Consider the following 14,395-nt stretch of genomic DNA (forward strand, 5'->3'; position numbering starts at 1 on the left):
GAAGCGAGACTGAGATGGTTTGGACATGTGAAGAGACGGTGCGCAGACGCCCCAGTGAGGAGGTGTGAGGGGCTGGTTGTAGAGGGTACGCGGAGGGGTAGAGGTAGGCCTAAGAAGTATTGGGGAGAGGTGATTAGACAGGACTTGGCTCAGCTTCACATTACCGAAGACATGACTCTAGATAGGAAGAAGTGGAGGTCGCGTATTAAGGTTGAAGGTTAGTAGGGCTAGCGTGTTGTCTTTCCTTGCGAGGGTATGGGTTGTTAGCGTGTGTAGTAGTCCTAGCCTTGCACTTGCAGTTCTTGTCTGTGATACCTATAGCCTTATGTTGTTTACTGCGTTTCACTTCTCTCATTGTTTTATTGATGTTACTGTCTCCTTTGTTGATTATATACTATCTTTCTTATTGGATGTTATGTTTTATACACTGTTTTCCTCGCCTTTTACTTGGATTTGATGTAACTCAATTGATTCCAAAGTACCAATTTCCCCAAAATCTGTTGGAATTTCTTGTAGGAACTCGCAATTCTTCAGAATAAGGCGTTTTAGATTAGGGAAGTTATCACTGCTAGCTTCCCAACGCTTAAGATTTGGGTAGCTCAGTAACAACAACTTCAAGCTTTTGAATATGTCTTTGTCAGTCAATCTCCATATATCATTTTTGGCTCGACAATGTTTAAGTTTGAGCTTTTCAAGATGTGGCAACATGATGAAAGTTGATGATATCTCTTCCCAAATAAAGTTATAACACCAAGTTAAAGACACTCTTCTAAGTGATTTTGGATAAACAAATAACTTAATGGGGTCTTCCATATAACCTTTACAGTAAACCTTGAATGTCTCAAGTTTTGTCAAGCTGGACATATCCAAGAGACGACACGGAATATAGTGTATTCTAATAGTTAAACGAATGATCAATCTCTTTAGATTGGGAGTGCTAGAAATGACTTCATTTGTACAACTAGAGTAAGAAATACCGTAAAGTTCCTCTAGATTTGGCATCCCTGTCACGAGATTGTTATCTATTCTAGGACTCGGTAAATAGGTGGCTACCCCTAAACGTATATACCTCAAGTTCTTCAACATCCATATCTTCCTAGGTAAAGTTATAGCTGAACTATTACCATCACAAATTAGAGTTTGCAAATTCAGAAGCTCTGAGATTGATTCAGGAAAATTGCCAGAACATCGAACTTGGAGATATCTCAAATGAAATAACTTTGTAATCGCAAGTGGAAATGTGCTGAACCAGTCAGGGATGATGACCAATACCCTGAGATGGTTTAAACAAGAGAAAAATCCATGTATTATAGGATCTTGACCGTAGATGGGCAATATAGAGAGAAGCTTAATACGGGGTTCAAAAGGTAGACCCAAGTAATCAAACCAGTACATAGATCTGGCTACAGGGGGGAAGAGCTTATGACCATCCTTAATAGGCTTTTGAATACTGAAGCGACGAAAATTAGGCTTTATTGCTGATGGAAATGGAGTTCTCACAACATGCATAAACTTTGTCATTTCAGCTTCTATCAAACAGAACTCACGCAGAAGATCATGTATTCCGCATGCTTTTACCTCACCATTGTATCTCTTTTTTCTAGCCATTATCAAGTTCCTGCTGATAAGATCCTCCAAATAATTCTTAGCCACTTCTTCCAAGCTTTTACGACTTCCAGAAGACCTCCTTATGAAACCTTCTGCAATCCATAATTGGATCAATCTCCAAGTATCAACTTGAAAATCCTATGGGAAATCACCCATAGAAAGAAAGCACGGTTTGAGTCGATTAGGCAAGTGATGGTAACTCAAACCGAGCACTCCTAAGCATTTATTTGGATGACTAGCAATGATTTCACTTAAGGTTTTGCCAACATACTTCCAACTTTCTAATGTCTTGGGCACCGTTTTAGAGAGATGCCCTGCAATCACTGAAATTATTAAGGGAAGTCCTTGACATTTTTCTGCTATATTTTTTCCAATTTCTTCCAATTCAGGAGGATGATCGTGTTCTAGTCCAAACACCTTATCACAGAGTAACTTCCAACTATTATCTAAATCCAAGAGGTTCATCTTATGAGGGCTACTAGTATTTGCATATATTGCTACATCAGTTTCCCTAGTAGTCAATAAGACTCGACTCCCATTGTTGCAATTAGGAAATATTTGTGATATGCTATCCCAAACATCCCTACTCCAAATATCATCAACAACAACAAGGTATCTAGGACCCTTTAGACTCTTTTGCACCAGATCTGCTAACTCACTGTCATTCATATTAACATAATCTTTTATGTTCACATTAACTCTTTGCTTTGAAATGCAATGTAAAGCTTCTAACAATACATTTCTATATCGAAATTCTTGAGATATTGTAACCCAAACAAAAATGTCAAAGTGATACCTGATTGGAAGATGATCATAAGCTTTTTTAGCGAGTGTTGTTTTGCCAATGCCACCCATACCTGATATGGTGACAATGTCTAGATACGACATTGGTCCTCTCAATCTTTTATCCATTATCTCCAAGTCACCATCAAGTCCCTGCACGATATCATCTTCCAACTGATCTGACAGCATTGGATCACTCATAGAAGAAGCGCCAATCAAGGAATCCGTGGTTAATTCAAGAATTTGATCAGCATCATGAGAAAGAATCTCCATCACTTGTTTCTTTGTCGTATCCATTTTTTCAACAACTGGTAGCATATCATGGTGTTGTAAAATTCCAAATGTCCAGCTGTCGCCTTTGATGATTTCAGAAATCTTCATTTCAACAACATCCTCTGCCTCACTAACAACAACTGTAATATCTTCCTCCAAAGATTTGATTTTCTCATTGCTAGTGTTGTCAAGAACATCTTGAAAATATTCAGCTGTAGCCCGAAGAGAATCGAGCATTTCAGTACTGTGATCATGAAAGAGTTCTGAAATATTTGGTTGATCAAGAGTTTGAAGAAGAGAAATTACAGCAGTATAAGCTGCCATCAAGTCAATATGGAGAGGAATTACAACAAAAATAATTTTTAGATGTAACTCAAGATATCAAATAATGTACTACTCTTGTGTATTTATAATAAAACTTTAATTAATTTCCAACACCATGTTAGTTGAGTGTGTAAAATCAGAAGAGTAGGTGTAATAATGATGGGCAGTTGGGTGACTGATATACAACCATACCGCAATTTAATTTGCAGCACCATGTTAGTATTTATCAATAAAATAATAAGAAGCAGTTAAATATTACAACCGGGTAAGTAGTCATATTGTAATGTTTTGGATTAATAATACATAACTAAAGTCAATGGCAGTTGGATGCATGAAAACAGATCTGTGTCGACTAATTAACACCCTTAATGGCTCAGACTCGCTACTTTAGGATCGAAGGTGAAGAATGTTTACCATGCGAGAACTTTCCTCTGGTTTATTAATAATTTCTTTCTTTTGATACAGACAATTTTTCTACTAAATTAAGAAAACGACATTTATTGTTTATTTGTCACGGTTCACTAGCCACCATTTATGATCATTATCATTAACCACCACTACATAACAACCAATAATTACTAGCGACAATTAGGGGTGTTCACGGTTTGGATAAAAACCCATCCAAACCGAAAAATTGAACCAAACCGATAAAATAAAAACCGATTTTATTTCGGTTTGGTTTGGTTTGGTTTTAGATTTTTGAAAACTGATAATATTTGGTTTGGTTATGGTTTTATTCAAAAAAACCGAAGAAATAACTTAACCAAACCGATGAATTATATACAAATATTTTATTAATACATACTTAATATATTATTTTTATAAACAATTTTAAAGATCTCATATATGTTTTCATTAAAATTTACTTATTGAAATCAAAAATGTCCAAGGTGAAAACATTTATTTTATTGATTTCATGTATAAGAGTGTCGATGACAATTCTCTGTGGCACTGAAAATGTTAATGTCTCTTCCTTCTAAGCCAATATAGTGAACTTTAAAGCTTTAATCATAATAAATTCAGTGATAGAAAGTTCAACAATTTCAGTCATTCTAACTATTTTTTTGTTTTGAATGGATTGTTGTCACTTTTTTCACATTTTGAAAGAATTTTTTCTTTATTTTTTTGTATGGTTAATAACCGAATAACCGAACCAAACCAAATCGAAACCGATAACCACTAAACCAATAAATGTATATTATATTTGGTTTGGTTTGGTTTTGATAATTTTAAAATCGATTAAGTTGGTTTGGTTTTGGTTTTGACCAATAACCGATCCAAACCGACCTGTGAACACCCCTAGCGACAATCATCTCCATCAGTCACCACTATATATTAATACTAATTGTAGACATTGAAATTTTGTGAGACTCTACAAGATGAGTTTAATTCGAGCTGGAACTCTACAAATTGTGTTCAACTCAAATTAGGATTCTTGGAGGCTACTCACCCCTAAACCCTAGTTCACACCTATATAAAGGGTACAAAATTCCCTTAAAAGGCATCTCAAAAAATCCCATAAACTCTTGGGTATTTTTTAAAGATTAGGATCTCGAATATTCCACAAAAGTCATGGAATACTCATATAGAGGTCAAATCTAAATCATCCTAGTTCAAGAAATACGCCACTAACGGCCCTCAAATCATGGATAAATCTTAGGAAAGTAGAATCAAGGGAGGAACAGAATTGTACCTGCATATTTATGAATAAAGTTATGTTTTCTCTTATTTTATTGTGATTGCCATTTATTTTCTGTCACTTCAAAAATAAACTAAGTCAATACCAGTTAGGTGTGTGAAATCAGAGGAGTAGGTGTAATATTAATGATGCACAACTTTTACTTAATTTAAAAAGCATCAATTATCGGTTTCATTCTTAACGGGTTAATCGTTAACCGGATAATAGCTAAGGATAAATTTTGTAGGTTCATTATGTTTTACTACTCAGGTTGTGCAAATACTGCAAAATGGAAGTTGGTCTAATATTTATTCTAAATAGATTTGTTTATCGCATTGTGTGCTAAGTGATACGTGTAATCTCAATGGTTTAAACTGATAATCGAATCGATAATGATAAATAACTGATAAATCACAATCTTACCGGTTCTTTGATAATTTAGCACGTCTACCAACAACAACCGATAAGTCAAACAGATAATCTTGGAATCATATACAACCCTACCGCAACATGTGACCCTTTAATTTAATTTGCAGCACCATGTTAATATTTATCAATAAAATAATAAGAAGCAGTTAAATATTACAACAGGGTAAGTAGTCATATTGTAATGTTTTGGATTAATAATACATAACTAAGTCAATGCCAGTTGGATGCGTGAAAACAGATCTGTGTCGACTAACTAACACCCTTAATGGCTCGGACTCGCTACTTGTGAAGGATGTTTACCATGCGAGAACCTTCCTCTGGTTTATTAATGTTTTCTTTCTTTTGATATAGACAATTTTTATACTAAATTAAGAAAACGACATTTATTGTTTATTTGTCATGGTTCACTAGCCACCATTTATGATCATTATCATTAACCACCACTACGTAACAACCAATAATTACTATCGACAATCATCTCCATTAGTCACCACTATTTATTAATACTAATTGTAGACATTGAAATTTTGTGAGACTCTACAAGATGTGTTTAATTCGAGTTGGGACTCTACAAATTGTGTTCAACTCAAATTAGGATTCTTGGAGGTTACTTACCCCTAAACCCTAGTTCACACCTATATAAAGGGTATAAAATTTCCTTAAAAGGCATCTCAAAAGATCCCATGTACTCTTGGGTATTTTTAAAGATCAAGATCTCAAATATTCCAGAAAAGTCATGGAATACTCATATAGAGGTCAAATCTAAATCATCATAGTTTGAGAAATATGCCACCAACGGCACTCGAATCATGGATAAATCTTAAGAAAGTAGAATCAAGGGAGGAACAGAATTGTACCTGCATATTTATCAATAAAATTATGTTTCTTCTTATTTTATTGTGATTGCCATTTATTTTATGTCACTTTAAAATTTGTTTGCAAACAAATTGGCATGCCCAGTGGGACCAAATGTGCCCTTCATCTCTTCTCTCTTAAATCAAATCTGAAAATCTGAAGCTACAAAGGTGGAAGAATGAGTACCTTAATCCTCGTCTTTGAGTTTCATCAAGTCTACACTCCGACAAGCGTTGAAGCAAGGGGCATTTGTAGACATTGAAATTTTGTGCGACTCTACAAGATGTGTTCAATTCAAATTGGGACTCTAGAAGATGTGTGCAGTTTCAATTAGAATTCTTGGAGGCTACTCAACCCTAAACCCTAGTTTATGCCTATATAAAGGGTACTAAATTCCCTTAAAAGGCATCTCAAAATATCCCATAAACTCTTGGGTATTTTTAAAGATCAAGCTCTCGAATATTCCACAAAAGTCATGGAATATTCATATAGAGGTCTAATCTAAATCATCCTAGTTCGAGAAATACACCACTAACAGCCCTCGAATAATGGATAAATCTTAGGAGAGTAGAATCAAGGGAGGAACAGAATTGTACCCGCATATTTATCAATAAAATTATGTTTCTTCATATTTTATTTGTGTGGTTTATTTAGTTTTCATATGTTTAAAATTTGTTGCAAACAAATTGGCACGCCCAGTGGGACCAAATATGCCCTTCATCTCTTTTCTCTTAAATCAAATCTGAAAATCTGAAGCTGCAAAGGTGGAAGAATGAGTATTTCAAGCCTCATCTTTGAGTTTCATCGAGTCTACAGTCCGACAAGCCTTGAAGCAGGAGGGCATTTGTAGACATTGAAATTTTACGGACTCTACAAGACGTGTTCAATTCGAATTGGGACTCTAGAAGATGTGTGCAGTTTCAATTAGAATTCTTGGAGGGTAATCAACTCTAAACCCTAGTTTATGCCTATATAAAGGGTACTAAATTCCCTTAAAAGGCATCTCAAAATATCCCATAAACTCTTGGGTATTTTTAAAGATCAAGATCTCGAATATTCCACAAATTCATGGAATATTCATATAGAGGTCAAATCTAAATCATCCTAGTTCGAGAAATACGTCACAAACGATCCTCGAATCATGGATAAATCTTATGAGAGTAGAATCAAGCGATGAACATAATTGTACCCGCAATCTTGATGAATAAAATTATGTTTGTTCATATTTTTTTGTGATTGTATATTATTTTGTCACTTTAAAATATGTTGCAAACACTAATAATTACTGACATCATGTTGTGTATTAGTTGCCCTGAGTTTCTTATCATAAACTCAGCAAAGAATGCAAAAAAAGAAAGAAGATGAAATGTGGTGAATTCTAATCAAAGAATATCCCACTATTTGTCCATGATCTAGGCTCCCAGCAATGTCAGTGCAAAGAATATCATCTGCAAAATGAGGAAAACCAGTAAAAGAGGTGGTGCACATAGATTTTATTGTCAAAGGGAATATTCTCTAGCCTATAGCTCTGTTGCTCGGACTCTGCAAAAATGGTGTGTCCCGGATCCTCCAAAAGTAGTGCATTTTTGGAGGATCTGATACGAGTGCAACAACAATTTTGGGAGCAACTTATGCCTATTGTACCATAAAAGTTGTATGAAGTTAGAATAAAAAGATATACTAGTACTAAAAGACTATTGATCATGCATTGTTGAACCATATGTTTAAGTAGAAATATCCCCCAGTTGTGTATAGTAGAAACTTAAAACAATTTATGAACAAAATGAATTTGACCGACCTTAATATCATTATCAAGATGGACAAAAACTGTTTTTTTACTGTTTTAAAGTAATTATTTTTCACCAAAAGTTCCCCTAAATACCTTCAAATATATATTTCGTTGAATTATTATATAAACATTTTTGACATATTAGAAGCTTTGATCAAACATCGGATTTCTTGTGAAAAAAAGGAGGAAGATGACTTTAATATCTTATGTCGAAGAAATAAGTGGCTTACGAGAAATGGAACTAAAAGTATATACCTGCCTCTCTTTGTTTATCTCAAGTTGTGTTTTTTTTCCTAAATGACTTTATCTAAGTCTTCTCAGAGTTTCTTACTAGCTAAATTTTCTCTAATGACTTTCTGGTTTTCTGAAAGCATCACCAAACGTCAATTTAGTGAAAACTAATATTCATTTCAAGAAGATTAATATTCATTTCGGGACAGACAATCTCTGATATAATAATCTTACAGCAAAAATGAGCCTAGAATAATAACCATTAAATAGAGAAAATAATCTTACAGCAAATTGGCACTTAAACTATCTAAAAGTTAAACAAATAGAGACACACGTCCTATGTGACATAATACACATAAGATGTTCGGTAGGACGCAGACCTACCACGTAAGATGTCACATAGGACACGTGTGTTTAGTTGTTCAACTTTTGAATAGTTTAAATGTCTACTTGTGCAGACCCGAAATTGGAAGACATATATGACAGTTGATCAGGCCAAGTTGAAATGCACATTTATGTATTATGCCTTCTTTATTAAAATGCACAATGACAAGAATCTTCTCAAAAACTACTGTATTGAAATCAAAATTTCAATAGGAACCTTCAACTCATCTACACTGGACTATAATCATACAACAGAATGGCCATGACCCAACTAAATGGTCTACTATACAAAGCACCAAATATAACAGCCTTTAGTAACTAGAAAGAATCTAATAAGAAAAACCATTCATTCGAAGATACTAATTAGTTAGTCTAACAGCCAATTTACATGTAAATACTTGAGCTTACTGTAGGAAGCATTTCTTATTTGACACATCCTAAAATATATATTAGTATTAATACGACCCCCAAATCTCACACAGATGTATTTCACTTTCTGCCTTCTCTTTACTGCTTCCTGGTGTGACGGCATAATCCTAGACGTCCAGAGAGGATATTGAACCCCAACAGATAAGTATCTCTAGCTTGACATCATGACATCATCAATTGACTGAAGTGCTTGACTTGCATAAAAACGGACATCGACATCAGGGTCCTCTGCTAGCTCTACTAAACTAGAGCAAATCGTTTTCTCTGCTACCTGGCAATTATAAGAGGCTTAGAAAGTCGACACTAAGGTATAGCGAGGATATGCAAGTGTAAACTTTCTTCAACAAACTACAACGTAAGTAAGCTCAATCGTTATTTCAACTAAACCAAGTAACCAATCCAAGAATAGAAGGTCGATGAGAGTTCTCACTGATTGGTCAACAACAGGGATAAGGGACTGCAACACCTTTGCAACATTAAATTTGACGTTGGGCACTCTGGAGAAGAAATGAAATTGGACCATCAGATCTAGGAACTGATGCATATAATGACTTNCTAGCTTGATATCATGACATCATCAATTGACTGAAGTGCTTGACTTGCATAAAAACGGACATCGACATCAGGGTCCTCAGCTAGCTCTACTAAACTAGAGCGAATCGTTTTCTCTGCTACCTGGCAATTATAAGAGGGTTAGAAAGTAGCACTAAGGTATAGAGAGGATATGCAAGTGTAAACTTTCTTCAACAAACAACAACGTACGTAAGCTCAATTGTTATTTCAACTAAACCAAGTAACCAATCCAAGAAAAGAAGGTAGATGAGAGTTCTCACTGATTGGTCAACAACAGGGATAAGGGACTGCAACACCTTTGCAACATTAAATTTGACGTTGGGCACTCTGGAGAAGAAATGAAATTGGACCATCAGATCTAGGAACTGATGCATATAATGACTTCAACAAGAATTGAAAAGCAAAACCACCTGTCCTTTGTTGCCGTAATAACCACTGGCAGCAACTTAGAACATGTTATCTCAGAACCCATCACAGGTGCAAGTAAAGAAATTGCCCTAAGTATTGTCATCCGGTATAAATAATGTGAATTATTAATCACATCCAAGACCTGCAAAGAGATGACATGTTTAAACCCCTAGAAACAGGAACAAGCTTGATATCAGACATGGTCAAACCAAGAGAGCGAATAACGCAGAATATTAATCATATCCAGGAACTGCAAACAAAAGACCATTTCCTGACCAATGAGAAACAGATAACATACATGATCAAATCAAGTCTCTGAAACTAAGGTTGGCCATGATGAATTATTACAACAGTCTCAAGTACCCACAAAATCCAGTATTAACCCTTCAACCTGACAATTTTCATTTTTTCTTCTTTTGCCTATTACTTTTGGGAGGGGGTGTCATAGTGGATACACAGTTGAGGAAGGAATTGGAATGGTTATCTAAAGAGAAATCAATCCTACGGGGATACTTCAAAAATGATTATCAAAAGAGAAATCAACTCACCCCTCCCTACCATTCTGCCTAATATCCATGCATCAACAGCAAAAGAAATTCTCACGAGAGTTATTTGGAAATTATGCAAGATAACCAGCACTTCAGCTTTGAAATATCATCAAACAAACCTGAGGAATTATATGCTGCATTGCCCACTCTGGACCAAATTCTTCCGCGAGGCGCTTTAAGTTATTAGCTGCAGCGTCTCTGATTGAATAAACCTGAACCACATTTGCAAATCAGTAAGAGAGAACCAAATGCTTGATGCAAGCAATTCTCTTTTACAGGTATCAACAATGGCAGAGAAGAGAAGAAGTCACAAAGGCTTCATTTCTTTGCATTTAGTGGAGGTCTTAATCATTCAGATCTCAGTCGTTAAATTTGTTTTTAATGTTTGAATTCTAATCATTAAGAGCGTTTCTTTAACAACCACTTAATGAGTCTGGATAGATCTGAATGATAAAATTTGTAACAAAGTCTTAATATCATTAAGATTTTTATTCAAAAATTTCTACAAGATGACAATCACCAATTCCGTCCATTCACTTCTATTGTTGTCGCCCACCATTATCAACGGTCGTCATTGCCACCCACCTTTATCAACTACCACCACCCACTACCCACAACCCACAAGCACCACCCTCAGACAACTTCCATCGTTGTCAATCACTACAATCAGTTGTCACCACCATTAGCCACCATATACAATCATCACCACCAATCACTACCGACAATTACCACTCATAAGCCACACTATATATCGCCGACCACCATCATCATTTACCACCACCACAACTATCAACCATCTCCACCATCAACCACTACTGTCAACCACCATCATCACTAGCTACTACACAAAATACCACCATAGCCAACACAATCCCCAATCAACACCCAAAAACACCATCGCTAGCCATCACCATCAACAACCATCATATAATTTTTAAAATATTTTATTGATCTAATATTAGATTGATTTAGTATTTTATTAAATTTATATTTATAATTTTTAAATAAAGACAATTAATATATTCGGATGTTTTAAAAAAAAAAATAGTCCTAATTATTTAGTAATCATATATTAATGCAACATTTTTATATTTACATGTGTATTCATATTGAAACATCTAAATCTTAATGTACATCTTAATATTCAGATTTAGACAGTCTTATTCGTCTTAGTAAAAGAAAATGAGGCCTAAGACAGAAATTACAGCTAGTTTGATCCAAAAGAAGAAATGCCTCCTCCTTGCCACTGACAATGAAAGAGAAAGTGAAAGAGATGCACTCACTTTACAAAAGCAAAGTATCTATGCTTCTCATTTTCTAGATTACATATCTAATGTTTGTGTTATAAATCAAAAAAAGAAAGGTTCCATATCTAGTCACTAGCTTATCACATACCAACCTCATGCTGTAACCACTGCATGCAAAGGGTGCCAAGCTTATCATCGAAAAATCCTACACCCAACTGACTGGCCAGCAGAGGTATGTATTCTATTATAGCCAGACGAACTCGCCAACAATAGCTGGCAACAGAGATTGGGATAATAAATCAATTCCAATGACCTGTAAAATTGGAAGCAACTTAGATTTAGTCCTGAAGAAGCTGCAAAAGAATTGCAAAGAACCAATAGATAGAATGAATAAGCATAAAGAGAACCACGATTAATGAAGTTAGCCTTACTTCAAAAAAAACATTAAGAAAACCATGATATGTCATGCAAGTAGAAGTAGAATGGTAAAGCAAAAAGAAAAAATTAAAAATTGATATAAAAACATCTGAACAAGACAAACAATCAGAAAACAAATCTGGCAAAGAGAACTTGCTATTCATTCAAGTTTCCCAAGCACACATTAGTTTGTACCAGCTAATTTAATAGCAAGTCCTGTACGACCGCAAAACATCATATCCATTAGTGCTAGCAAACTGAGCCCCTATTTTATCAATCCGCCAATATTTTAACAGTTGGGGAATGATATATTGAACAGGTCCCATATAAATGGGTAAAATATGGAAATTGAGGGAACATCTAGTAATTGAACATGTTTTCTCTTAAATATTTACTCAGTTCCTAAACTTTTTGTGTTTTCTCCTTTACATTAGGAGGTGTGATGAATATAGTGTTTCATTGAATTCTTAAATCAATGTTTTTCTAGTTATTAATTTCCAATCTTTGCATAGTTAAAGCAGTTTTAATAGGGTATAGCCTCGTTTTTTTAATTTAAAAATAAAGAGTTCTTTTTAAAAACTAGTACTTCAAAGTGCATAGCATCCGCCACAGAAAATAATTCATGACGGAGTTAATTCTTAATCGCTAGCAGTAACCAACTCAACATGCGCCACAATAGGATAACTAGACTTTGCAGATATTGCATCATACGTGTATACAACTTAAATCCTTAATAATTTAAGCATACTACAGTACGAGTTGAAAAGAACTTTTTGTTTAAGATGATTTTGGCAAATTTTGACACAGTATCATTCAATTCCTTATACTTGTCTTATGAACATGTAATATTCTCCACAGGTCCAATTTACGTGTTTTGCTTTGTTTGGATATACAGTTAATTTTTGAGAACTTGAACTTTCTTTAGTCCCAACTTTTGTTCACCGTGAAATAGTGACAATATATGCAAATGGTTTATGTTATTTGCAGATGATGTAATTTTGATTGACGAGACTCGCAACGGAGTTAACGCGACGGACCCTGGAGTCTAAAGGATTCAGGTTGAGCAGAATCAAAATTGAATACTTGGAATGCAAGTTCAGTGATGTCTCCCTAATGTGGAAGTGAGACTTGATACACAGGTCATATGTCATCCAAAGGAGAGGTAGTTTCAAGTATCTTGGGTCGATTATCTAGGAAAATGGAGAGAATGACGAGGATGCCACTCACCGTATTGGTGCAGAGTGAATGAAATGGAGGCTTGCATCCGAAGTTTTGAGTGATAAGAAGGTGTCAACTAAATTTAAAGGCAAGCTCTATAGAATGGTAGTTAGACCAGATATGTTGTATGACGGAGTGTTGGTCAGTCAAGAACTATCACATTCAGAAGATAAAAGTGGCAGAGTGACTTTGGGGGAAGACAAGATGCGGGAAGCGAGTTTGAGATGGTCGCATGTGATGAGGAGATATATGTATGTCCTAGTGCAGAAGTGTGAGAGGTTGGTTATGGAGGGATTCATGAGAGTTAGAAGTAGACCAAAAAAGTATTGGAGAGGGGTGATTAGACAGGACATAGTGCAGTTGCAGCTTATCGAGGACATGACCTTAGATAAGAAGATGTGGAGGACACAAACTAGGATAGATGGTTAGTAGGTAGGAGTGCGTCCATACTAGTAGGTAAGAGTGTTTTTCTTGTTGCCCTTACTAATAATCGTAGGACTACTCTGGTAGTTTCTTGTTCTTCAATTTTTGTTCCTATTTATCATTTTGTGTAGTTCGTTGTTGTATTACTTTGCTGTATATCATTCTATAACTATCTATTGTCTCCTATACTTCCATTATGTCTTTTTCTAGACTGGTTTTGTCTTAAGCCGAAGGTCTATTAAAAACCGTGTCTACTTCACCTTTGAGGTAGAGGTAAGGTTTGCATACACTTTACCCTCCCTAGACCCTAATGTGTAGGACTACACTAGTATGTTGTTGTGGTTGTTGTTGAAATAGTGACAATATTATTGAAAATGCAGAAAATTAATTGGCTAACACTGACAAAGTTCGATAGAAAGCGCATAATTTGGCTAATATTGCCTTCTCGGATTGTTTAAGATACAAAGGCTAGCAAGGCTTCATAGATAGAAACTATACTAGTGAGAATATCATACTGTAGCCTGAAAATTCACACTGGTACTAAAGTCTCTACATATTTAGATTGTAAAAAAATTAAAGAATTAAGAAAATAAGCATGGCAAAGAAATCAATATTCTCGATCAAGAAGACACTCGGATGGGAGAATGATGAAAATTATAAAGTTGAGCACCATTTACTCGTGGAAATGGGTAAATATGGGTCAACTATTTTTCATTAAAAAAAATCTAAATCTTTTTTTAAAAAAAAATTATCAGCCCCCCTCCCAACGCTCCCTACC

The 14,395-nt window shown here is 35.2% G+C and overlaps 1 protein-coding gene across 1 annotated transcript in view; it reads right to left on the minus strand.

Moving 5' to 3' along the window:
• Nucleotides 1–482: 482 nt before the first annotated feature.
• Nucleotides 483–14,395, minus strand: part of LOC125852665 (putative late blight resistance protein homolog R1B-23) — a gene marked incomplete at its 3' end in the record, with an annotated part of 17,828 nt that continues 3,915 nt past the window's right edge. Inside the window, exons 2-3 of the mRNA XM_049532384.1 lie at nucleotides 1,761–2,876; nucleotides 483–1,700 (exon numbers count right to left, since the gene is read on the minus strand). Coding sequence (XP_049388341.1) covers nucleotides 483–1,700; nucleotides 1,761–2,876 — 2,334 coding nt within the window. The remainder of the gene's footprint in view (nucleotides 1,701–1,760; nucleotides 2,877–14,395) is intronic.

Source organism: Solanum stenotomum, unplaced genomic scaffold, assembly GCF_019186545.1.
Source record: "Solanum stenotomum isolate F172 unplaced genomic scaffold, ASM1918654v1 scaffold38100, whole genome shotgun sequence".
Taxonomy (NCBI): domain Eukaryota; kingdom Viridiplantae; phylum Streptophyta; class Magnoliopsida; order Solanales; family Solanaceae; genus Solanum; species Solanum stenotomum.